Raw genomic sequence first — 27,439 nt, 5'->3', positions numbered from 1 at the left:
GGTCCAGCTTCCAAAAGCCATGGAATCTTTTAATTATTCAGTGCAATAAAACCATAAACATCCAATTCATACGTTTCCTGTCAGCCATCCGTTTATACTTGTTGCCCATATTCATCAAATTATTTTGAATTTTCCGCCATATAGATGATGAAAAACTTTCCTCCTCTGGAATACCAGAAGTATCTGAACCAGAAAAAGTGCCAAACTGCGGTTGAAACCCATATGCCCCAAAAAACTGCGACTTCCCAGTGGACTCCTGTCTACGATTAGCCGACTCCAGGTAAGCCAGGTTTTTGTGATCTGTGAAGACCATGATCAGATGAATCGCCCCTTCCTACCAATGACGCCATTCCTCGAAAGCCAACATAATAGCCATTAACTCTCTGTTACCCACATCGTAATTTCTCTGTGCGGAAGAGAGTTTTTCTAGAGAAAAAGGCACATGGACGCAATTTACCAGGTGACGGGCCCTATCAGAGGTTGCAATAACGCCTGTACAAGCGTCATAGACGCCTGTTCAGGCCATTTTACTCCCTGGAAAAAGTCTAAGGAGTACCGATACGCCTTAGACTTTTCCCTGCCATTCATAAGCGCTGTGAACGGCGTAGGCGGCGCAGCGATGCTGCTGCTGCTGCTGCTTGAAACAACCAATGACAAAGCTCTTTACAGTAAGGGGCTTTGTGATTGGTCAGTGTGAGCGGGCTGCCGGAGCTTAGGGCACACTGCTCTGAAGTAAGGAAGGAGGCGCACGCGATCGTCACTGGCAGGGTAAGTGGCCTTGCTGCAGCGCCTTGTTTTAACTTATTCGTCCCTCACATGCTGTATGAGCCTAATCTGGCTATGAACTGAACACATATGGATATGTCAGCTAATGACAGCTATAGCGCTGCTCGTCCTCGGTGTGCACCCTGTCAGGGACCAGCAAAAATGTAAGGAATTGTCCCAAGATCAACACTATTTACCTATCCATACTTAACCCAGAGAACACTAGAACATGGTAACCGAGGTGGGGCCCCCAGCGATCATGTACTTGAAGGGGACATGTCTGTTTTACTAACGACTTGAATATCCCATGCAATAGCAATTCTGGGGAATCAATTCTTGTGACTCTATATTGTACCATTCCTCTATTATTCCTACTATAACTTATGAACAAATTGCTAGTAGTCTGCAATAAAGGTCCAGCGGGGGGGTTACCAGTTGACAGCACTGATTGAATAATATCAGGCTGTGCAGTGACACCCCCATCTGGACCTTCACTTCAAACTGCTAGCAAGTCATTCATAACTAATAGCAGAAATAAGAGGAATGGTGCAACATAAAGTCATAAGAATAGATGCTCCAGGATTGTTATTACATGTGGGGTGCAAGTAGTTTCCGAAACAGACAAATCCAGAGAGGTGAGGGGTCCTCTTTAACGACAGGTGATAAATATCAATCTTAGGACAAACCCTTTAAACCTCATAAAATCACTGCAACAGTGACCTCAGTGGTGACAACCCCTCAGCTCAACAGTGACCTCAGTGGTGCCGACCCCTCAGCTCAACAGTGACCTCAGTGGTGTCGACCCCTCAACGCAACAGTGACCTCAGTGGTGCCGACCCCTCAACGCAACAGTGACCTCAGTGGTGTCGACCCCTCAGCGCAACAGTGACCTCAGTGGTGTCAACCCCTCAGCGCAACAGTCACCTCAGTGGTGTCGACCCCTCAGCTCAACAGTGACCTCAGTGGTGACAACCCCTCAGCTCAACAGTGACCTCAGTGGTGCCGACCCCTCAACACAACAGTGACCTCAGTGGTGCCGACCCCTCAGCTCAACAGTGACCTCAGTGGTGTCGACCCCTCAACGCAACAGTGACCTCAGTGGTGCCGACCCCTCAACGCAACAGTGACCTCAGTGGTGTCGACCCCTCAGCGCAACAGTGACCTCAGTGGTGTCAACCCCTCAGCGCAACAGTCACCTCAGTGGTGTCGACCCCTCAGCTCAACAGTGACCTCAGTGGTGACAACCCCTCAGCTCAACAGTGACCTCAGTGGTGCCGACCCCTCAACACAACAGTGACCTCAGTGGTGCCGACCCCTCAGCTCAACAGTGACCTCAGTGGTGTCGACCCCTCAACGCAACAGTGACCTCAGTGGTGCCGACCCCTCAACGCAACAGTGACCTCAGTGGTGTCGACCCCTCAGCGCAACAGTGACCTCAGTGGTGTCAACCCCTCAGCGCAACAGTCACCTCAGTGGTGTCGACCCCTCAGCGCAACAGTGACCTCAGTGGTGTCAACCCCTCAGCGCAACAGTCACCTCAGTGGTGTCGACCCCTCAGCGCAACAGTGACCTCAGTGGTGTCGACCCCTCAGCTCAACAGTGACCTCAGTGGTGTCGACCCCTCAACGCAACAGTGACCTCAGTGGTGTCGACCCCTCAGCGCAACAGTGACCTCAGTGGTGTCGACCCCTCAGCGCAACAGTGACCTCAGTGGTGCCGACCCCTCAGCGCAACAGTGACCTCAGTGGTGTTGACCTCTCAGCGCAACAGTCACCTCAGTGTTGCCAACCCCTCAGCGCAACAGTCACCTCAGTGGTACCAACCCCTCAGCGCAACAGTCACCTCAGTGGTGTCGACCCCTCAGCGCAACAGTGACCTCAGTGGTGTCGACCCCTCAGCTCAACAGTGACCTCAGTGGTGTCGACCTCTCAGCGCAACAGTGACCTCAGTGGTGCCGACCCCTCAGCGCAACAGTCACCTCAGTGGTGTCGACCCCTCAGCGCAACAGTGACCTCAGTGGTGCCAACCCCTCAGCGCAACAGTGACCTCAGTGGTGCCAACCCCTCAGCGCAACAGTGACCTCAGTGGTGCCAACCCCTCAGCGCAACAGTGACCTCAGTGGTGTCGAACCCTCAGCGCAACAGTGACCTCAGTGGTGCCAACCCCTCAGCGCAACAGTGACCTCAGTGGTGCCAACCCCTCAGCGCAACAGTAACCTCAGTGTTGCCAACCCCTCAGCGCAACAGTCACCTCAGTGGTACCAACCCCTCAGCGCAACAGTCACCTCAGTGGTGTCGACCCCTCAGCGCAACAGTGACCTCAGTGGTGTCGACCCCTCAGCTCAACAGTGACCTCAGTGGTGTCGACCGCTCAGCGCAACAGTGACCTCAGTGGTGCCGACCCCTCAGCGCAACAGTCACCTCAGTGGTGTCGACCCCTCAGCGCAACAGTGACCTCAGTGGTGCCAACCCCTCAGCGCAACAGTGACCTCAGTGGTGCCAACCCCTCAGCGCAACAGTGACCTCAGTGGTGCCAACCCCTCAGCGCAACAGTGACCTCAGTGGTGTCGAACCCTCAGCGCAACAGTGACCTCAGTGGTGCCAACCCCTCAGCGCAACAGTGACCTCAGTGGTGCCAACCCCTCAGCGCAACAGTAACCTCAGTGGTGTCGACCCCTCAGCGCAACAGTGACCTCAGTGGTGTCGACCCCTCAGCGCAACAGTGACCTCAGTGGTGTCGACCCCTCAGCGCAACAGTGACCTCAGCTAAATTTAAAATTGTCTAAATTTGCTATTTATGCATGGAAGACAGTTCTAGATACTAGTAATGGTTTCCCTGCATAAATAGCAACCCCTTAATTTTATGTAGGCCTTTGTATTAACTATTTGAATTACTGTAACTTTCGTACTCCTCATCGGCTGAAAATACTCCTCAAAAATGGTAAGAGGAGTATTTTTACTCTTCCAGAAAAAAATTTGCATGACCTCTGGGCCTTACGATAAAACTGCTCCTACCCCCACCTCGGACGCGTCCACTTCCACAATGAAAGGTTCTGATACATCCGGAGAGGTTCTGATACATCCGGCTGCACCAATATAGGGGCAGAAGCGAAGCACTCCTTAACGGCAGAAAAAGCTCTCAACGCCGAATTAGACCACACTGAAACATCTGGCCCTTTCTTAGTCATGTCAGTTAAGGATTTCACCACTGTCGAATAGTTCTGAATACATTTTCGGTAATAATTTGTGAACCCCAAAAACAGCATAAGCGCCTTCAGATTTTCGAGTCGATCCCAGTCCAATAAAACACGGACTTTCTTCCGAAACCATTCGAAAACCAAAAGACAACAACAGGTAATCCTAAAAATTGCACCTAATGTACAGCAAAAACACACTTCTAATTTTAATACAATTTATTATCTCTTAGGATCTATAACACCTGTCTAACGTGATCCTGAGGAGTTTCCATGTCTGGAGAATAAATTAGTATGTCATCCAAATGCACGACTACCAGGTGATGAAAAATGTTATTCAAAAAATGCTGAAAAACCGCAGGAGCATTGGTCAACCCAAAAGGCATGACCAGGTTCTCAAAGTGACCCTCAGGAGTATTGAAAGCCGTCTTCCGTTCATCCCCTTCCTTGATCCTGACCAGATTATATGCCCCCCTTAAGTCCAACTTGGAGAACACCTTGGCACCAACAATCTGGTTAAACAAATCAGGAATCAAAGGAAGGGGGATAAGGATCACGGACTGTAATCCGCCGATTGAGTTGGAAATCCAGACATGGCCGAAGACCTCCGTCTTTTTTTCTTTTTAACAAAAAGGTCTTGGAAGGTCTTATGTGTCCTTTAGCCAAACTCTCAGTAATATGCTCTCTCATGGCCAGTCTTTCAGGTCCAGAAAGGTTATACAACCTAGATTTGGGCAATTTAGCTCCGGGAATAAGGTTGATAGGACAATCATAATCCCAATGTGGAGGTAAATCCTGGCATCCACTCTCAGAAAATACGTTGGTAAAATCACATATAAATAAAGGCAATGTCTTAGTAGTTAAAACGGAAAAAGATGTATTCAGACAATTGTCAATGCAATAATCACCCCAATCCAGAATCTGTCTAGCTTGCCAATCGATGGTTGCATTGTGCTTGCTCAACCATGGTAAACCCAAAACCACTGGAGCAGGGAGACCCTCCAACACAAAACACGAGATAAATTCCTGATGAAAATCACCCATTCTTAATCTGATATCAAGCACCATCTGAGATAAACACTTCTAAGCTAAAGGTGCAGAATCAATAGCAAATATGGAAATATTTTTCTCTAAGGCACTCTGTGACAACCCGTGCATACGGATGAACTGAGCATCAATCAGGTTCACCCCGGCCCTGCTGTCGATAAACACCTCAATCCCCACAGTTTTTTTACTTTAGAGCCACCTCAGCAGCCAGGAGAAATCGGGTACTACCAGTCAAAGACAAATGCAAATTTTCTTGTAAATTCTGTTTATTTTATATATATGCAAGCAATCAAATTGATACAAAAATAAAGTTGAAATAAAAACAAAAATCCTATACATGATGTAGCATCATATGTGGCATATATTCAAATAATAACATAATGTAAAAAGGAAGACAAAACAAGGAAGGAAGGGAAGGGTGAGGGGAGAGTGAAATAGAGAAAGTGGGGGAATATGACATCAGTCAGGTATCACTTCACCTTTTCTGACTCTCCTCTCACCCCTCCAAGAGTCAGATGGGAATTAAGCGTCTTTTTTTTTTACTTTGAATGTATGGACATAGTCCGATAAAATGTCTCTCCTGTCTGCAGAAAAAACAAAAAAACACACTCCCTTCTTACAACCAGTATGCTTGAAAGAGAATCCAGGAGTAGCTCCCCCCTAACTGCATGGGTTGGTCCCTAGACCTAAACTCAGGAGTATCTTCACCCAAAGTGTCAGAGGAGGCCGATACATCATGTGATAGTATGTCCTGAGAGTGGGGGCCCCTGCATCTTTCTCTCAGGCGTCTATCAATGCGTATAGCCAGAGACATAGCGGCTTCCAGAGACACAGGAGTTTCATGAAAGGCCAAAGCGTCCTTCAGCCTCTCGGATAAACCCTGACAAAACTGGCTACGGAGAGCAGGATGGTTCCACTCTGTATCCGTAGTCCACCTCCTAAACTCAAAGCAATAAATCTCAGCAGAACGATCACCCTGACGAAGGCAACGCAGCTTGGTTTCGGCCAGGGATGTCCAATCCAGATCGTCATAGATAAGACCCAAAGCTTCGAAAAATGCATCCACCGACCGGAGAGAGTGCGATCCGATCGGTAGAGAAAAAGCCCATTACTGCGCATCCCCCTAAGCATTGAAATAACCACACTGACTCGCTGTTTCTTATCCCCAGATGAGTGTGGTCGTAGCCTAAAATACAGTTTGCATGCCTCCCTAAACAAAATTAAATTATCACGTCCCTCAGAGAATCTGTCTGGGAGGGCAACTTTAGGCTCCAGATAGGCGTGGTTTCCACCACCACCACCAGGTCCAACAGCCTGTGGTCTCTGAATCTGTGAGATGGTTGTGCGGAGATTGGCTACTTCCAAAGACAGCCCTTCCAACTGTTCTGCTAGTGCAGCAATTGGATCCATGGCTGCACACAAACAAACAAAAAAAAATAATGGTTTGGGCGATTTATAATGTCATGCTCTAGTGTGGGAGGGAAACCCCCACACCGAACATAGGAGGGAAAGGGAAAAGGAAATAAGGCCTGAAAACTAGGAAAGTAAGATGGACACCTCCTAGTGAAAACCCTAATCAAAGCCCTGACTGACAACCAGTATGAACAGACCCCAGAGGTAGGTGAGTTCATACACAGGAATACCTAAAGTCCTATCTAACCCTAAAGGACCCTGGTACTAATGACAGGACTGAGACATCCTGTTCCTCCAAAAAGAAGAATGAACGGGAGTCTCCCTAAGGCCTAATACAAAACAACAAAGAGATGCAACACACAGAAAAGCCAAAATACAAAGGGAAAGGTAACACTTAACTTCCAAGAAGCTATGGCAGCACCAGGAACTCAGCCAAGATCCAAACACCAGCTATCCACAGGTCCAACTGAAGCTATAAACCGCACAGCATTGTGGGAGAGACAGCTATAAATAGGGAAAGTTAAATGACCACAATAGCAACACATGGAGGTTAAGGGTTTGGCCAGTACCAGAAACAACACAGACGCCTATTGATCCACAAGGTAAACATGTCAAACCAAACCACGTGTTGCCAGTCTCAAAGATCTCTTGGGGATGTCCGTATGTCTCGGTACGTCTGTGACAGGGGTCTAGTCTGGGGTCTGTCTAAATGAGGGGTCTAGTCTGCGGTCTGTATAAGTGTGGAGGTCTGGTCTGGGTGTATATATAAATGAGAGGTCTGCATAAATAAGGGGTCTGGTCTGGGGGTCTGTATAAATCAGGAGATCTAGTCTGGGGTTGGAATAAGTATGGAGGTCTGGTCTGGGGTCTGTATAAGAGTGAAGGTGAGGTCTGGAGTCTATATAAATGAGGAGGTCTGGTCTAGCATCTGTATAAATGAGGGGCCTGGTCTGGGGTCTGTATAAATGAGCGGTCTGGCCTGGCATCTGTGTAAATTAGGGGTCTGGTCTGGGGTTAGTATAAATGAGAGGTCTGGTCTGGAGTCTGTATAAATGAGGGGTCTGCTCTGGAATTTGTATGAATGAGGGGTCTGGTCTGGGGTCTGTATAAATGAGGGGTCTGGTCCGGGGTTTATATAAATGAGAGGTTTAGTCTGGGGTCTGTATAAATGAGGGGTCTGGTCCGGGGTTTATATAAATGAGAGGTTTAGTCTGGGGTCTGTATAAATGAGGGGTCTGGTCTGGGGTCTGTATAAGTGAGCGGTCTGGCCTGGCATCTCTGTAAATTAGGGGTCTGGTCTGGAGTCTGTATAAATGACTGGTGTGGTCTAGAGTCTGTATAACTGAGGGGTCTGGTCTGGAATCTGTATAAATGAGGGATCTGATCCGGGGTCTGTATAAGTGAGGGGTCTAGTCTGGGGTCTTTATGAGTGAGGTCTGTATAAATGAGGGGTCTGGTCTAGGTTCTGAATAAATGAGGGGATCTGGCCTAGGGTCTGTGTAAATGAGGAGTCTGGTCTGGGGGGCTGTATAATTGAGGGGTCTGGTCTGCTGCCTGTTAAAATGAGGGGTCTGTATAAGTTAGGGGTCTGGTCTGGAGTCTGTATAAATGAGGGGTCTGTTCTGGAGTCTGTATAAATGAGGGGTCTGTATAAATAAGGGGTCTGGTCTGGAGTCTGCATAAATGAGGGGTCTGGTCTGGGGTCTACAGAAATGTGCAGGTGTGCACATTTGTGCGGTCTGTATAAATGAGCAGTCTGGTCAGGGGTCTGTATAATTGAGGGGTCTGGTCTGCTGCCTGTTAAAATGAGGGGTCTGTATAAGTTAGGGGTCTGGTCTGGAGTCTGTATAAATGAGGGGTCTGGTCTGGAGTCTGTATAAATGAGGGGTCTGTATAAATAAGGGGTCTGGTCTGGAGTCTGCATAAATGAGTCGTCTGGTCTGGGGTCTACAGAAATGTGCAGGTGTGCACATTTGTGCGGTCTGTATAAATGAGCAGTCTGGTCAGGGGTCTGTATAATTGAGGGGTCTGGTCTGATGTCTATATAAATGAGGGTTCTGGTCTGTGGTCTCTTCTCTATAAATTAAGGGCCTGGGATGGGGTCTATATAAATGAGGGGTCTGGTCAGGCATCTGTATAAATGATGGGTTTGTACTGGGGTCTGTATAAATGAAGTATCTGGTCTGGGGTCTGTATAAATGAGAGGTCTGGACTGGGGTCTGTATAAATGAAGGGTCTGGTCCGCCGGCTGTATAAATGAGGAGTATAGTCTGAGGTCTTTATGAGAGAGGTCTTTATGAATAAGGGGTCTGGTCTAGGGTCTGTGTAAATGAGCCTAGTCTGGGGGGCTGTATAATTGAGGGGTCTGCTCTGGTGTCTGTATAAATGAGGGTTCTGTCTGGGGTCTGTATAAATGAAGGGTCTGGTCCGTGGGCTGTATAAATGAGGAGTATAGTCTGAGGTCTTTATGAGAGAGGTCTTTATGAATGAGGGGTCTGGTCTAGGTCTGTGTAAATGAGCCTAGTCTGGGGGGCTGTATAATTGAGGGGTCTGCTCTGGTGTCTGTATAAATGAGAGTTCTTGTCTGGGCTCTGTTAAAATGAGGGGTCTGGGGTCTGTATAAATGAAGGGTCTGGAATAGGGTCTGTATAAATGAAGTGTCTGGTCTGGCATCTGTATAAATGAGGGGTCTGAACTGGGGTCTGTATAAATGAGGGGTCTGGACTGGGGACTGTATAAATAAAGTGTCTGGTATGCGGTCTGTATAAATTAGGGGTCTAGACTGAGGACTGTATAAATGAAGGGTCTCTTCAGGGGTCTGTATAATTGAGGGGTCTGGTCTGATGTCTATATAAATGAGTGTTCTGGTCTGTGGTCTCTATAAATTAAGGGCCTGGGATGGGGTCTATATAAATGAGGGGTCTGGTCTGGCATCTGTATAAATGAGGGGTCTGTACTGGGGTCTGTATAAATGAAGTTTCTGGTCTGGGGTCTGTATAAATGAGAGGTCTGTACTGGAGTCTGTATAAATGAAGGGTCTGGTCCGTGGGCTGTATAAATGAGGAGTATAGTCTGAGGTCTTTATGAGAGAGGTCTTTATGAATGAGGGGTCTGGTCTAGGGTCTGTGTAAATGAGCCTAGTCTGGGGGGCTGTATAATTGAGGGGGTCTGCTCTCGTGCCTGTATAAATGAGGGTTCTGGTCTGGGGTCTGTATAAATGAGAGTTCTTGTCTAGGGTCTGTTAAAATGAGGGGTCTGGGGTCTATATAAATGAAGGGTCTGGTCTGATATCTGTATAAATGAGGGGTCTGGACTGGGGTCTGTATAAATGAGGGGTCTGGACTGAGGTCTGTATAAATAAAGTGTCTGGTATGGGGTCTGTATAAATTAGGAGTCTAGACTGCGGACTGTATAAATGAAGGGTCTGGTCTGGGGCTGTATAAATCAGGAGTATAGTCTGGGGTCTTTATAAGAGAGGTCTTTATAAATGAGGGGTCTGGCCTAGGGTCTGTGTAAATGAGGGGTCTGGCCTAGGGTCTGTGTAAATGAGGAGTCTGGTCTGGGGGGTTGTATAATTGAGGGGTCTGGTCTGCTGCCTGTTAAAATGAGGGGTCTGTATAAGTTAGGGGTCTGGTCTGGAGTCTGTATAAATGAGGGGTCTGGTCTGGAGTCTGTATAAATGAGGGGTCTGTATAAATAAGGGGCCTGGTCTGGAGTCTGCATAAATCAGGGGTCTGGTCTGGGGTCTACAGAAATGTGCAGGTGTGGGGTCTGTATAAATATGGAGGTCTGATCTGGGGTCATTATGAGTGGGGTCAGGTCTAGGGTCTGTATAGATAATAGGTTTTGGGTCTATATAAATGAGGGGTCTGGTCTGGGGTCTACAGAAATGTGCAGGTGTGGTGTGGGGTCTGTATAAATATGGAGGTCTGATCTGGGGTCATTATGAGTAGGGTCAGGTCTAGGGTCTGTATAGATAATAGGTTTTGGGTCTATATAAATGAGGGGTCTGGTTAATGTGTTCTGTTTAAAGGGAAAGTCTGTATTTCTTTAAGAGGTTTAGTCTAGGGTTTATATTTATTTTGAGGAAACAGCAAGAAGCTCCGGTTCTCCTTCATCTGACGTGGTTCTCCCTGCCCCCCTGGTCCGTCCTTCTCTCCCACTTGCAGCAGATGCTTAGAATGATTGTTTTGTTCCTAAATATCACGGAGCGGACGAGCACCTTGGAATATTCTGTGGACGACTGAAGGAATTCAGAATCATAAAGAATTATTGTCCTTGTTCAGTTACTTACTGCTCCATGGTAGGATGCACCCCCGTCCCCTGGCATTTGGTACCTAAAATACAATCTCAAAATAGGTTTGGATTCTGCGGACATAGACGTGCACAGGGAAGGTGTAAGGTGTGCCAAGGTACACTCATAATCCACACCTATAGTGTTAAAGGGGTTATCTGAGATGAGAAAAAAAAAGAAAGAGCGCCACTCTTGCCCATGGGCTATGTCTGGTATTGCAGTTCTACCCTATTTAGAGTTAAAATGTAGACAAGTACCTAACCAGCCCATACTGAAGGAATTTAAAAAATTCAAATGTAATTTTCCTGATTTTATTCCCTTTTTTCCTCATCTACCGTCCTCCTCGAAGGGTCGTACCCACTAGAAGTATAAGGAAATCATCCTAACCTTTCCCTGATGACACACGCCGCTCACGCCTATGTCCGAGGATCTCGTGTCTATGTGCGAAATGGGCTCAAAACCCAGCGCCAAAGTAAAAAACTCCTAATTAATGACAAATATTAGTTTGTGAGTCGCCCGATAAATGCAATTAACTGTTTTCTGTAGAATGTAAGTCGCTGCTGAGTCCACAGGAGGAAAAGTGAGGAATTTTACACACCCTTGTGGGACCAGAGAGTGAAGGTGAGTGACAGGGGGGAAACCGGGGGGCGACGGGTCGCCAGTGACTGACCATGTGGGATACATAGGAAGATGACCGGTAGGTAGGAGGAGAGGTGAGATGACAGCGAGGGATGGGCTGAGGAGAAGGGAAAGGTGGAGGAAGAATTGATGGAAATTAGGGATATTGTGACTTAATGACAAAGGGAAAGTGAGAAGGTGAGAGTGGAGGTAAATACAGGGGAAAGTGGGAGAGAGTGGGTGTGTTTAATGAAAGGGAGCTCACATAGGGTCTCACCTTGGACACCCCCTCTCCTCCTCCCCTCCCAGCACTGGGCAGCCCTCCTCTCCCCTCCCCGAGCTGTCTGCACATGGTGTAAGTAGAGAGTTTTCAGCAGTAGCTGCAGCCTGTCCTCTACTCTCCTGTCCTGTCCTGTCCTGCTCCCTTGTACCTTGCTCCTGCTGATCCTGCGGCCCTCCTCCTCTCCCCTCCCTTCCCTGTACCTGGGCATCATGCCCCGGCCTCAGCCCAGGAGATGCAGGGTCCCCGGGGTGCCCCCTCTCTGCAGCCTGGCGCTGCTTCTCTTCTGGCAGCTGGTGAGGACCCAGGCAGCAGGTAAGACTGGCTTTCATCATGCATTTTTTTGGGGGTCCAAACTATACCGGGGAGGGTAATAATGACGGCAAATAAAAGTACCCAAGCTTGGGTGACCATTGAAAAATCGCCTTGAAAATGACCAACGTTGGGAGGTCACCAAGGTGGCGATGAACTGTATGGGTCCATTGAATCGGTCACTTGGTCTTCCAGAAAGGTGTCACCAGGTGCCTTTTATAAGGAAAATAATGTCTTTGGGGGCTGTCAGATATTTCAGAAGTCTGCGCCGGGCTGTCAAAGTCATTTGGAATGAGTCAGCTGTGACTGGCACAGATTTCCAGACGGACAGACAGACAGCGAGGCGTCCAATGTGCACGAAATGTCACTGCAGAAATGCTAAACGTTAGCTCTGCAGCCTAAAAAAAACAGCAGGGATGGAAATGGATGGAGAAGGTTCAGGAGATAAAAAATAGATACAAAGTATCAAAGTATTTACAGATATCAGGTGCAGACGATTCATGGAGGTTGTCAGGTGACTACATTGTATCTCTACCTATGGATGTAGTCAGGCAGGGACCCCCAGTGCAGGTCTGGGTGCTGTCTGCAGGGACCCCCAGTGCAGGTCTGGGTGCTGTCTGCAGGGACCCCCAGTGCAGGTCTGGGTGCTGTCATCTCCAGTCCTTGGGGGGGGGAAAAGGTGTAAAACTAAAATGTTGAGATTTGTTTTTTTCTATCAATGTGTTTCCTTGTGTCTAATGAGCAGATGACCATAACTCTCAGCATCCCTTTACAAACGATAACAGATGTCAATGACACTGAGAACTACTCCCAACCGCAGTGAAGCCTCAGGGACCTCCAGCGCCCCTAATCTTCTGCAGGTCAGCGGAGGTCCATTGGGTATATTTAGGGGCGTTCGCTGGATTATAGGGCGAGCATGAACCACCTGCTGCGGTTTTGGGAGAAATGTGCGCTTCCTACCAGGTCTTGCACAATGTGTATTTATGTCTCTGCTGGTGCAGCTGGGTATTTAATATATGGCTATGGTTTCAGAAGACGTTGAGGTCATGGGGCAATTATTAGCCATGTTTAATAGTCTATGGCATGCGGCGTTCCTGTGCTAATCCAGGTTTTATATCGTCATATGAGCGGAATTTGCAAAAATGCTGCATTATGCTTATAGACTGCGTCCCTTGTCCCATCTGCGTGCTAACAGTGTGTGAACAGTATCATAGGAGGATGGGAGGACGCCCCTTACATAGCAGTGCCTTGTGCCTACGTGTTTGTGTAAGGGTGCCTACAGTGGAGGTATAGACAGCTGTGTGAATAGCAGTGTTGTGTGCGTGTGCAGGGGATGCAGGCGCACAGGGAGCCCAGGTAGAGGTAGGGGATGTGAGGTATGTCTTGGAGCGCAGCCTTCATACCACCCTCAGCGACGCTCATATCTCAAAGCAAGTGGTGCATGCAAGAGGCAACGCTGCTGGATTTATCATTGTGCTGGTATTTGCATCAAACGGTCCTGAAAATGAAGAGTTGGGGGGGTCACAGCCCCCATTTACAATAAAACTAGGGGTGGTGGGCGTGGAGCAGGTAAACCCCACCTGCATGAGGCCTGATTTCAGATCGTGAAGGGTTAACCCTTCCCAGAATTCCTCCCAAGGAGGAATTCGATGAATTTTATTGATACATTGTAACTTTTTTTGTTACTTTTATGGCTGTTTTGTGACACTTTTTGACATTTGTATCATCCGGCTGTTCTCTGAAGAGGGGGATGATTGATTTATTTAGTCATCTCGTGGGTGAAAACATTTAAATTTATATTATATATTTTTTTTTCTGCTCTGACGTTTCGGAGAACAATGAAGATATTTTATTGTCTGACCGGCCAGATTACGTTTTTTTTTTTTTTTTCTCTTCGGCTTGTTTTTAATGAGCTCAGCACTGGCGGATGGAACAAGAACAACTTTTTATAGTGGGGACAGAATTTTCCATGAAGGCAGAATGTGATTTTAAGTTGCACGAATCCATAAAAAAAGGTGCTGGCGGTGATGTGTGGGAAGGAAGGTTTTTTTTTTCCTTCTGGCTCTGAGATTTGCAGGACCCAAAGTGAAGAGCGAATCGTTTAGTGACAGTGTATAGCAGATTTCTGGGATAGAGGTGACAGATTGAGGGGTGGGGGGGGACCGGATCAGGACAAAAGTGTCATTTATCGGAGTCCGGAGAGAAAATCTACATGACAGCGCAGAATAGCGGGGCAGAGACGCAACAAATCATCACTTTAACACTTATAATTAGTCTTGGGTCAAATCCAAGATGAGGAAACATTCTAGGCCAAGGGTGGCGTAGATGACAGAACGTGGAGGGACAGAGGTCAGGCCAGGACAGGATCTATAGGGACTTATAGAGAGCTCGGTATAACGCAGGTGTAAGACTGATCCTCACCCTTGACGCATTTACGCTGATTGATGCTAAAGGGGTTGTATCGGTGGCAAGCACATGGATCCGTTCACATGAATGGGACGTTTCTGCAACCAATCTCCCATGTGTGAATTCTCCGTTAGGGTATAATTAGTGCAGTCGGAGCGTGTGAGTCCTTGTAAAAAACCAGATGCGTCACTGATGGAGATGGGACGCAGAGGACCTGACATCACCTGATCAGGCGGATTAGTGTCACTCCATGCCACCCCTCCTGTGTCACTGCAGTGAATGCCGCCCTCTGTCCTCTACCTGCTCGTCAAGTGCCAAGGAGGGCTGAGGTCTGCTCAATGGTTGGGGAGAGGTGTCAGTTATTTCAGGAGAAGACGGCGGGAGAGCCGAGAGACAGGGATGAAAGCAGAGCTTGTTAGGGGCGAGCAGCGAAACGGGGGCAGCCTGTCAATCACCCGCGTCCCAGAGAGGACGACATCAAATCCTCTACTGTACTTACCGCTAGAGGTGTAATACTATGGGGAGATAGATAGATAGATATGAGAAAGAAAGATAGATAGATAGAATATAGATAGATAATAGATAGTAGATAGATATGAGATAGATAGATAGATAGATAGAAAGATAATATATAGTAGATAGATAGAATATAGATAGAAGATAGATAGATAGATAGGATATAGATAGATAATTTGATAGATAGAATATAGATAATAGATAGATAGAATATAGATAGAATATAGATAGATAGATAGATAGATAGATAGGAGATAGATAGATAGTAGTTAGATAGATAGATAGATAGAAAGATAGGATATAGATAGAATATAGATAGATATATAGATAGATAGATAGATAGATAGATAGAATATAGATAGATAGGATATAGATAGATAATTTGATAGATAGAATATAGATAGATAGAAGATAGATTAAATCGATAGTTGATACCTGACAACCAGTGTTGGACTGGGGTGACTTGGAACCACCAATGGAAATGAAATGGAGGGTTCCCAAGGGTAGAATTGGAGAACCTTGAGCCTACCATAGGAGATGAGAGTGATGGTGAACTCTGGACCCCAGTGTCCTTGTTGTGTTCTGGGCCCCATGGAGGATCTTCCTGACCTTTGGTGGGACAGTCTAACCAGTTCGGACTGGCCCGCAGAGGAATAGGTGAATTATCCCGGTGGGCTCTCTTGCAAGTTAGGCCCTAAGCCCCATGGCCCAGACTGCACTGCATACAGATACCGGCCTACACTTGTATAAAAACAGCCTATATATTTTTTAACAAACTACCAGGTTTATTCTTATACAGACATCGGGTGGTGGAGAAGACTTCTAGGGCCAGCCAGTATGTTCTGTCCCCAGGGACCTGACCTCTGAAAGTCACTACAGGGGCCCGCATAATCCATCCTCCTGTAGCGTCTTGCTGCTGCTGCCGCTGTGTGAGCACGTGGTATTTGCATGTAGGTTTACAGCGGGCCCCCAAAATAAATTTTACTGGTGGTCCCTAGGCACCCCAGTCCGACATTGAGTCCAACCCTGATGAAGCTGTGCCATGGATTGGTGCCACTGAGGGCATAGTATGGAGCAAATTGGCCTTTGATTCTAACACCGCCTCATCTGTACCACAAGGAATAGTCTGGGGGCAGGAAAAACTTGACATCGGCTCCTGGCGCCATGTTAGGGAGGAGAACGGAGCCGGTAAATAGACAGGCCTGGACTAAATGGTTTAATATGCTGGTTCAGACTTAGTTCTGGACCGCGATGAGGCATTCAGGGGATATTTTGGCCTCTAACCATTTAATTATCTATTGTTGGTTGTCAGTCCCACATATACACAGATTCCTATAGGCAAAAATACTGAGAAAAGACATTATTGTGAAGAACTAAGGAAGGACCCCACACCGGTATCCATGTCCTGTGACCCGGACGTCTAACCAGTGACTCCTGGTTTACTGCGCTGACAACTACTGGCTGTGGATTCCATGGTGGTCCTGTTGTCAGTAAGTTGTATAGCGCAGATGCACTTAGGCCCCTTACCTGCTGGACCCCGTGACATCGGCATTAGCCTTACCTAAACATGTCCGCCCCTGATGAAGATCACATAGAGACAGAGCTGTAGAAGGAGCCATGGGCAGATGTGGGAGCCGCCTGCAATAATATGAATTAATGGAACATTTTACATGGGGCTGCAGGAAATAATTTGGGGATAATTTGATGTACATTATTTCTGAGGGATGATGTAATGGATTACATAGAAAGTAAACACAGGCATGAACATGATGGTATCTGGGTATGATATAGCGGTATACGCGGTTCTACACTGTATAAACTGGGGGTCATTTATCAGACTGGTGTAAAGTAGAACTTGCTTAGTTGCCCATAGCAACCAATCAGATTCCACCTTTCATTTTCCAAAGGAGCTCTGAAAAATGAAAGGCGGTATCTGATTGGTTGCTATGGGTAACTAAGCAAGTTCTACTTCACACCAGTCTGATAAACCTCCCTCATGAGTCCATAAAACCTAACATGGCGCCTCTAATAGTTGGTGAGGCCGCGGCACATGATGTCTGTGTTTTCATCCCCTTTATGACAGATCGTCGGTAACTCGATAGATTTCTCTGCTCTTTGAATTAATGACGAGAGAGATCTGCAATGTGAGACGTCACCAAGGAAATGGCTGTGGGTGTGATCCGGCTCAGAGCGTTCCTTCACACAAAGCATAATGTGCAGATTATACTCCGAGGCCTGGCGCTCACACAGAAACTGCAGTCAGGGATGAAATACAAGATGCCCGACCCTCGCCCGCCATACTGGTCCAAATACAGATGTGCTGTGTGGCCATGTCTAGTGCTGTGGGATCAGATATATTATAGCTGGAGATAGATAGATAGATAGATAGATAGATAGATAGATGATAGATTAAATCGATAGTTGATACCTGACAACCAGTGTTGGACTGGGGTGACTTGGAACCACCAATGGAAATGAAATGGAGGGTTCCCAAGGGTAGAATTGGAGAACCTTGAGCCTACCATAGGAGATGAGAGTGATGGTGAACTCTGGAGCCCAGTGTCCTTGTTGTGTTCTGGGCCCCATGGAGGATAGTAGATACATAGATAATAGATAAATAGACATGAGATGATAGATAGATCGATACAGAATAGATGATAGGCGATTAGTAGAGATATAGGTAGAGATATAGGTAGACAGACAGAACAATACATATAGATATTTATGAGATAGATAGATAATAGGTAGAAGGATAGATAGATAGATACAGGGCTTGTGGAAGGATTTTTGCCACCCTAGGCAAAAGCTAATTTTGCCGCCCCTTGACTCCGCCCATTGACCACGCCCTTTGACCCACCACTTTTTTGTCGGCCACCTATTTAATGATTGTTGCATGCAACATTTTACTTGACCAGCTAATTTTAGATATTCTACAGCAGTCCCGTTACAATCCCCCCTCCCCAATAAGCCTTTCGACCAAATAATAAAAATAGTAAAATAGAACATTTAATTAAAACATTTTAATTGTAAACATTTTCTCATATACAAAGCATAAAATAGCAGCATTGCGCATATACAGCAGCACGTACCTCTCACATCCAGGGCTTCCAGGTGACGTCTCCTCCGATGTAGATCTTCTCTGTTATCATCTTCTCCATTCGGTCTGGACACTTCTCTTAGCCGCCTCGTCTCTGCAGAGTGTGACACATGGACATCTTAGTGTCCTCACTTTTCTATCATCATCCCCCAAACTGGAGTCCCCACAGTGTTATCCTGCTGCTCGCTGTGCCCCGGCCCCAATACGACAAATACTATCCTGAAGAAATAATAGTGCCCCCATAGTAATAGTGCTCCTCATAGTCCCCACATTAAGTAATATGCCCCCCACACTGCCCCACATTAAGTAATTTGTTTTCACACTGCCCCACATTAAATAATTTGCCCCCCACACTGCCTCACATTATGTAATTTGCCCCCACACTGCCTCACATTATGTAATTTGCCCCCCACACTGCCCCACATTATGTAATTTGCCCCCCACACTGCCCCACTTTATGTAATTTGCCCCCCACATTATTTAATTTGCCCCCCACACTGCCCCACATTAAGTAATTTGCCCCCACACTGCCCCACATTAAGTCATTTGCCCCCACACTGCCCCACATTAAGTAATTTGCCCCCACACAAGCCTCACATTATGTAATTTGCCCCCCACACTGCCACACGTTAAGTAATTTGCCCCCAAAAACTGCCTCACGTTATGTAATTTGCCCCCACACTGCCCCACATTATGTAATTTGCCCCCACACTGCCCCACATTATGTAATTTGCCCCCACACTGCCCCACATTATGTAATTTGCCCCCCACACTGCAGCACATTATGTAATTTGCCCCCCACAGTGCCTCACATTATGTAATTTTCCCCCACACTGCCCTCCATTATGTAATTTTTCCCCCACTAAGTAATTTTGCCCCCACACAAGTTAATTTTGCCCCCAGACTGCCCTCCATTATGTAGTTTGCCCCCCCCTCCCCCCTGTACTTGTGTTTCTGATCCTGTACAGTCTGCACATGCCGGCTGCGCGAGCAGAGTTTAGTGTCTTCGGCGCGCAATCTCGTCCTGCGGGGCGTGATCCCGCGAGACCCACCTCGGGAGGTCACGGGTCTCGCGCCATTGCGCACCGAAGTGACTGAACTCATGCCCGCGCAGCCAGCAAGTACAGGATCAGATCAGTGACACAAGTACAAGGGGCGGGTGCTAGTGGTGTTGGGAACTTGGGTCCGGCGGGTGACACCCTATCAGACTGGTGTCACCCATTGCGGCCCGCACCAGCCGCACCCACCTCGCAACGTCACTGGTGGCCAGACTCTAAAGCGCCGGCACCCCCAGCAAGAGTGCTCTCTACGCGGTGGCCTACTCTGCTTAAGGGTGGCGCCGGCCCTGGATAGATAGATAGATAGATACTACTAACACATTGTAGCCCATGCAGTGATGTCATCACTTGGCACCCCAGGCTTATGTAATCAGAAGATGACTAGGTAGAAGAGGTTGGCCAACCACCTAGTAGCGGTGAACCTACTCTCTCTATATATACTGTATATATTTGCCATTTTAACTCTTTGCATTTCTCATTTATATTAAGCTTTACATTTGTATCTGCTCCATAGATAAGTAGCTTCAGATATGTCTGACTGAACAGTTTACCATGGAGACGTTAGTAAATATAATGGTGGTGGCAGACCATTTCTTGGAAAACACATCTAACTAGGCCTGGACCTAAGGCGGCAAATTTAGGTGATTATCATGCAGCAGGTCAGCGCACTCAGTATTAGAATATGATATGTTATTAATTGACCATAAAAACATAATTAGTAAAATTTTCATTAACTCCTCACCTTCCAAAGACTTCATGGGGAGGCACTAAGGGGGCATCATACTGTTTGGTGAACCTAAGGGGGGGGGGGGGCAACATACTGCATGGGGAGGTACCAGTGGCGACTCTAGGAACAATATATAGGGGGGGCACAAAGATACCACAGTCAAAAATGGGGGGGCACAAACAAAATAAGTATATATCAATAAGATTACAAAATACGAGTGAATTGCGATATGCAGGGATACAGTTATAATAAAGCAATTTACTTACAAAAGAAGCTACTCAGTCGTCTGCTGTGCCGTCCTCTGCTTGCATCCACGTATTCTTTCCCCTTCTTTCTGTCTCTCGTCAGTGCACAGGCACACTGTTATGGTGGATCTGTGGAAGACACACTGTTATGGGGGCATCTGTGGATGACACATTATGCCTCTCATTAGCCCTCATTATGCCTCTCATATCAGCCCCCATATCAGCCCTTATGCCTCATTAGCTCCCATATCAGCCCTTATGCCTCATTAGCCCCCATATCAGCCCTTATGCCTCATTAGCCCCCATTATGCCTCTTATTAGCCCCCATATGCCTCCAATTAGCCCCCATATGCCTCCTATTAGCCCCCATATGCCTCCTATTAGCCCCCATATGCCTCCTATTAGCCCCCATATGCCTCCTATTAGCCCCCATATGCCTCCAATTAGCCCCCATATGCCTCCAATTAGCCCCCATATGCCTCCTATTAGCCCCCATATGCCTCCTATTAGCCCCCATATGCCTCCAATTAGCCCCCATATGCCTCCTATTAGCCCCCATATGCCTCCTATTAGCCCCCATATGCCTCCTATTAGCCCCCATATGCCCTAGCCCCTATTAGCCCCCATATGCCTCCTATTAGCCCCCATATGCCTCCTATTAGCCCCATATGCCCCCATATGCCTCCAATTAGCCCCGAAATGCCTCCAATTAGCCCCCATATGCCTCCTATTAGCCCCCATATGCCTCCTATTAGCCCCCATATGCCTCCTATTAGCCCCCATATGCCTCCTATTAGCCCCCATATGCCTCCTATCAGCCCCCATATGCCTCCTATCAGCCCCCATATGCCTCCTATCAGCCCCCATATGCCTCCTATTACCCCATATGCCTCCTATTAGCCCCATATGCCCCCATATGCCTCCAATTAGCCCCCATATGCCTCCAATTAGCCCCCATATGCCTCCAATTAGCCCCCATATGCCTCCTATCAGCCCCCATATGCCTCCTATCAGCCCCCATATGCCTCCTATTACCCCATATGCCTCCTATTAGCCCCATATGCCCCCATTTGCCTCCTATTAGCCCCCATATGCCTCCTATTAGCCCCCATATGCCTCCTATTAGCCCCCATATGCCTCCTATTAGCCCCCATATGCCTCCTATTAGCCCCATATGCCTCCAATTAGCCCCATATGCCCCCATATGCCTCCTATTAGCCCCCATATGCCTCCTATTAGCCCCCATATGCCTCCAATTAGCCCCCATATGCCTCCTATTAGCCCCATAGGCCCCCATATGCCTCCAATTAGCCCCCATATGCCTCCAATTAGCCCCCATATGCCTCCAATTAGCCCCCATATGCCTCCTATCAGCCCCATATGCCTCCTATTAGCCCCATATGCCTCCTATTAGCCCCAAATATGCCTCCAATTAGCCCCAAATATGCCTCCAATTAGCCCCAAATATGCCTACAATTAGCCCCAAATATGCCTCCAATTAGCCCCCATATATGCCTCCAATTAGCCCCCAAATAGCCCCCATATGCCTCCTATTAGCCCCATAGGCCCCCATATGCCTCCAATTAGCCCCCATATGCCTCCAATTAGCCCCCATATGCCCCCATATGCCTCCAATTAGCCCCCATATGCCTCCAATTAGCCCCCATATGCCTCCAATTAGCCCCCATATGCCTCCTATTAGCCCCATAGGCCCCCATATGCCTCCAATTAGCCCCCATATGCCTCCAATTAGCCCCCATATGCCTCCAATTAGCCCCCATATGCCTCCTATCAGCCCCATATGCCTCCTATTAGCCCCAAATATGCCTCCAATTAGCCCCAAATATGCCTCCAATTAGCCCCAAATATGCCTACAATTAGCCCCAAATATGCCTCCAATTAGCCCCAAATATGCCTCCAATTAGCCCCAAATATGCCTCCAATTAGCCCCAAATATGCCTACAATTAGCCCCAAATATGCCTCCAATTAGCCCCCATATATGCCTCCAATTAGCCCCCAAATAGCCCCCATATGCCTCCTATTAGCCCCCAAATATGCCTCCAAATGCCCCCATATGGCTCCAATTAGCCCTTATATGCCTCCTATTAGCCCCCATAATGCCCCCAGCAGCCACATTTTTTATAAAATAAAAAATAAAAACACTTACCTCTCCTGTTCCTGGACGGACGCCGCCTGCCATTTTCTCCTCAGTCGACTGTGCTCTAAACTGGCGCGCACAGCGTGAGGTCACAGAGCGCCCTCACGCTGTGCGCAGCCCTGCACAGCCGACAGCCGAGGACCAGGAAGTGGTGAGTACAGAGCGTTCACCACTTCCTGGTCCTTCGGTACTAATGAGCGCTTCCATAATGGAAGCGCTCATTAGTATTCACTCTGGGGAATCAGCGGGGGGGCACCCGGGGGGGCAAGGGACAACATAGGGGGGGCAATTGCCCCCCCTCGCCCCCCTCTAGCGACGCCACTAGGAGGTACAAAGGTGGATATACTGCATTGGGAGGCACTTAGAGAGCATCATACTGAAAGGGAAAGCCAATTATGGGGCAACATACTGCATGGGGAAGCACTATGGTGGGTATCATAGTGTGTTGGGGCACTAGAGGTGCATCATTTCTGTCTGAGGGGCCTCTTCACTGTGTGGGTGGGCACTACAGGGCATCATTATTATAAGGGGGCACTAAGGGGACATTCTTATTTTGTTGAGGCACTACTCTGAGGGGAACACTAAGAGGGCATCCTACTATTGTGGCACTATTACTGTGTGGGGGTAGAAAGGAGATTGGGCAAGATTTGGCATTTATGGATATGGATTGGGTGGGGGTTAGAGACGTGTTTTAAGCATGGCACAAACTTTATTGTCTTTCATGACATTTTTGGAAAGTTGGGAGATATGTTAACTCTAGTCTTCCCCGATTTACGCCTTGGTTCATACATTTGCCATCCGGTGATTTATTGGTGTTTGGTGCTGAGAAATTTAAATATTCATCAGATTTTATTTAAATCTTCAGTCACTTAAAGGAAGCTAAAGGACATGAGTAATAAAGTGTCAGAGTGTCCCTCTTACACCATCGTAGGGAGGCATGAAGGTGTCCTGGCCTCCTGGACAATGAAATTCATGGCCATCTACTGTAAAGACGCAGCAGAGCAGAATTTATTGCTCGTATTTATTTACAGAACCCGTAATGAGTGCTCAGGGTGATAGCGCCCCCTGGCCATGACCCTCAGACACTACCTAATCCATGAATGCACGAGTCCACTTTTGTTGGGATGTATGCCAGAGAGTTATGTGATAGGACGGATGTCAGAAAAGCTCAGAGGAGGCATCCAATGGAACACAACATTTTCAAAGTTTCCATCAATTTGCCAAATTTCTGTCCTCCTTATTAGCGGGCTGGAAAGAATTTTAAAAATTCACAGTGAAAATGTGAAGTTCTGGATAATCCATTATACAGTTGTGGATTATTTTTCAGTTCATATGGGGTGGATGCGCCTGTTTACGAGGAGTGGATCATGGGATGAAACTTCATTCTGCCAGTGCAGCCATGTCAGAATAGAAGGAACCTACAGTACTGTGCAAAAGTTGTATCCAGGTGTGGAAAAATGCTGCAAAGTAAGGATGCTTTAAAAAATAGAAGTTTTAATCATTTATTTTTATCAATTAACAAAATGCAAAGTAAATGAAAAAAAATAAAAATCTAAATCCAATCAATTTTTGAAGGAACTTGGCAGCATCTTGGAAAACTAAGCCCATATCTTCTGTGGATGTAGGCTTGCTCAGATCATTCCATCTCTTCATGTAGGCCCAGACAGACTGGATGATGCTGAGGTCAGGGCTCTGTGGAGGCCATATCATTAATTTCAGGACTCCTTGTTCTTCTTTATGCTGAAGATAGCCTTTAATGACATTTTCTGTCCGTTTGGGGTCATTATCCTGCTGTAGAATACATTTGGAGTCAATTAGACGTTTCAAAATCACAGAATAAAGTGGTCTAAAAGGCAAAAGATGCTCAAGACCTCAAATGGTGTTGCGCATTTGTCAATTAGATGTTTCCCCTTAATGTATTGCCTGATGAATAAGTATCTGCCTGTATTTCTCAGTACTGAGAACACCCTTAATTCTGACCAAATCCCCAACTTTATTCGCTGCACTTTAAGTGCAGCTCCAAACTTGCCAGGACCTTCCACCATACTTCACAGCTGCCGGCAGCCACTCACTATTGTACCTCTCTCCAGCCTTCTGCCATTTTCAGCACTCCAGTTTCTATGTGTTTGTGCATAGATGAGTTACTTGGCCTTGTTTAACGTTGAATGTATGGCTTTTTGGCCACAATTCTTCCATGAAGACCACATCTGCCCAGACTTCTGCGCCTATGGTCCTCAACATTGCTCGGTTCTTTTTGCTTCTTCAAAAGAGCTTGATACAGGCAGATACTTATCCATCATGCAATATCCTCATGGAGGTGTCTGATTGGCTCCAAATTTATTCTGCAGCAGGACAACGACCCCCAACATCATGTCAATAAGAACTATCTGCAGCATAGAGAAGAACAAGGAGTCCTGAAAGTGATGATATGGCCCCCACAGAGCCCTGATATCAACCTCAGCCCTGATCTCAACCTTTGTCTGGGATTACATGAAGAGACAGGACTGGAGCAGATCTCCTCTTAGTTCTCCAAGATATTTGGAACAACCCCCCTGCCAAGTTCCTTCAAAAACAAATGATCTAAATCCATATTCGGTGTGACTACCCTTTGGAGGCAAAGGGTAGTCACACTGAATATGGATTTAGATAATTAGTTTCTTCATTCACTTTGCCTTGTATTAATTGATACAAATAAACTATTAAAGGGGTTGTCCCATCTCAGACATTGGTAGTATATATAAATAAAAATCCAGCTCACCAGTTCAGTCGTGCGACGGAAAAGCCATGTCAGCTCAGCGTAAACTTCATTCAAATAAACAGATTTCCAGCACGAAGGAGATAAAATCTTGCATGTTCTTAATTGAATATTCCAGACGTACACACGGTGCAGTGAAAGAGGTCCCTCCATGTCCCTGGTCAGACCGACTAGCCGGCTCTTATTCATGATCTTGATCCGGCTGGCTCGAAACATGTCGGTCTGACCAGGGACATGGAGGGACCTCTTTCACTGCACCGTGTGTACGTCTGGAATATTCAATTAAGAACATGCAAGATTTGATCTCCTTCGTGCTGGAAATCAGTTTATTTGAAAGTGGTAGTATATCACTAGGATGATAGGTGCGGGTCCCACCTCTTTTTGGCAGTCCCATAGAAATGAATGGAGGACTGCCGCACATCTATGACTTTGTGGCCTCTATCCTAGAGATAAGTGTCCCAGAGATGGGACCTGCACCTATCTGACTTTGGTGGCATATCCTAACAATATGCCACCAATGTCTGAGATGGGACAACCCCTTAAACACTTCTGTTTTTGAAAGCATTTTTAGGCTAGTTTCACACTAGCGGCAGACTTCGGGCGGATGAACAGCCTGCCGGATCCGTGCTGCCGCTAGTGCGCGCGTACCGCCCGAGGTATGCTCTGGACCAATTGACTATAATGGGGGCGGGCCGGAGTTCCGGCAGCAGAATGGCAAACATGCCGAGAGGCGGGCGAAAAAAAAAAATTACGACATGTCGTAGTTTTATTCCGGCCGCCTCTTTGCATGTTTGCCGTGCTGCTGCCGGAACTCCGGCCCGCCCCCATTATAGTCAATGGGGCCGGAGCATACCTCGGGCGGTACGCGTGCACTAGCGGCAGCATGGATTCGGCAGGCTGTTCACCCACCCGAATAGCCTGCCGGAGAAGTCTGCCGCTAGTGTGAAAGTAGCTTTACTTTGCAGCATTTCTTTGCACACCTGCCTACAACTGTTACACAGTACTGTATGTATACTGTTTATACCAATATGGACAAAACGTATATAGAAAAAAGCTGTGGGGTCCTGCTCATCTTTACCCCCTTATTATGTCTGATTTCTGCCTGCTCTGGCCGGTTTACCAGGCTATCATGTCTATCCCGAAATAATACCTGAGATGCCAGATAAAATAGTTGGCGAGCGGTCAGTGGGAAGGTATTCGCTGCTCAGAGAGGAGGCTGAATACGTCAAATAGCAATTCACATGAGCCCCGTGCCCCAAAACCGCACACGTTAAAACCATATGGATCTCATTCCACAGACACACACGGCTACTGTTTTCCTTTGAATTTTCCACACGCTGGTATTCGGCTGCGTCTGAAACCGTAGACTGATGTTTCAGGAAAGGATTTCTAACTTAATGGCAGGAATGTGGTGCTAAACAATGCACGTTTTACAAGCGAATCATTATGAGTGTTTGGGGTCCCTCTGCGTCCCCACCCAGGGTACCCCTGAAATGGCCCCTTTTGAAATGGAAATATATTGAATTTTCTTAGCCCAAGTCACTGTGAGCGCTGAGGGCATCCTCTGTCTGAGCCGGGGGAAGGATTTTCACAGAGAGCCCATTGTGTGAATGGATGCAAAGAGCTCCTGTTTATAGAACGGCTTCACTTCGGGTGAAGCTGGGGGGGGGGGGGGGGGGACGGAGCGAGGGAGGGAGGTAAATATTTGGTTTGGTTTTAGAAAGTATGTGTCACAAAAAAGATAGTTTTCAGAATCTGTCGGCTGCCCGTATGTGCTGAACACTGGGATGCATTCACTAAAAAGAGCTCTGGAGAGATACCATAATATGCACATTGTAGATGTCCCGGCTGGGCCTGGGGGTTAGAGTGGGCCCCATATGGTGGAAACATGTATTAGGTAGCTGAAATGCTCCAGAAAGAAGCATGGTGAGACCGGCTGGTCTTAAACAGTTGCCTAATTATCTCCTATGGTAACTAAGGATCAGACATGCTGAATCTAACATGCTCACTCTTTCTTCTACCTGAAATCTGCTGTTGTGGGGCATTTTGTAAATTAAAATTAGATATTTGGAAAACTTGCCAAAATTGTCAGGTTCAGCCCACTTTGATTCAAAGGTGGTCATATACAGCGGCGTAGCTACCATATGGGCAGACCACGATACTGCTATGGGGCCCAGGGCAAGAAGGGGCCCAGTCTTAGTTGGGATTATCTCCTCTTCTACTGGAGGTGCAAACTTGGTCAGGACTCTACCCTCTAATGGAACAACTTTTAGCAAACAAGGCAGTGGAAAAAATGGCCCAAGGGTCATTGAGAAGGGTTTAGACAGAAACCCTTCTGTCCTGTGTGGGGGGCCTGGTTTGATCCTTGCTATGTACCCCACTGGTCATACACATTAATTTTGGTTAAAGACATTATTATGTGGGACTGGCCTTTTCATTAGAAGGTTTGGGCTACCAAGGATCAGCACCACTTGAAGTGTCTGGTGGCAGTGTGTTCCCTTCTCCCCACTGAGAACATAAATGTGTGTATGGGGAGGTCGGGAGGAATCACCGC

The 27,439-nt window shown here is 47.2% G+C and overlaps 1 protein-coding gene across 1 annotated transcript in view; it reads left to right on the top strand.

The window, feature by feature from the left end:
- Positions 1-8,143: 8,143 nt before the first annotated feature.
- The window catches only part of COL11A2 (collagen type XI alpha 2 chain), a 132,028-nt gene continuing 112,732 nt past the window's right edge, over positions 8,144-27,439 (top strand). Inside the window, exon 1 of the mRNA XM_044305311.1 lies at positions 8,144-11,925. Within this exon, the coding sequence (XP_044161246.1) occupies positions 11,823-11,925 (103 nt within the window). The 5' untranslated portion in view covers positions 8,144-11,822. The remainder of the gene's footprint in view (positions 11,926-27,439) is intronic.

The sequence above is a fragment of the Bufo gargarizans genome, chromosome 9, assembly GCF_014858855.1.
Source record: "Bufo gargarizans isolate SCDJY-AF-19 chromosome 9, ASM1485885v1, whole genome shotgun sequence".
Classification (NCBI taxonomy): domain Eukaryota; kingdom Metazoa; phylum Chordata; class Amphibia; order Anura; family Bufonidae; genus Bufo; species Bufo gargarizans.
This window is presented reverse-complemented; position numbering and strand designations above follow the sequence as displayed.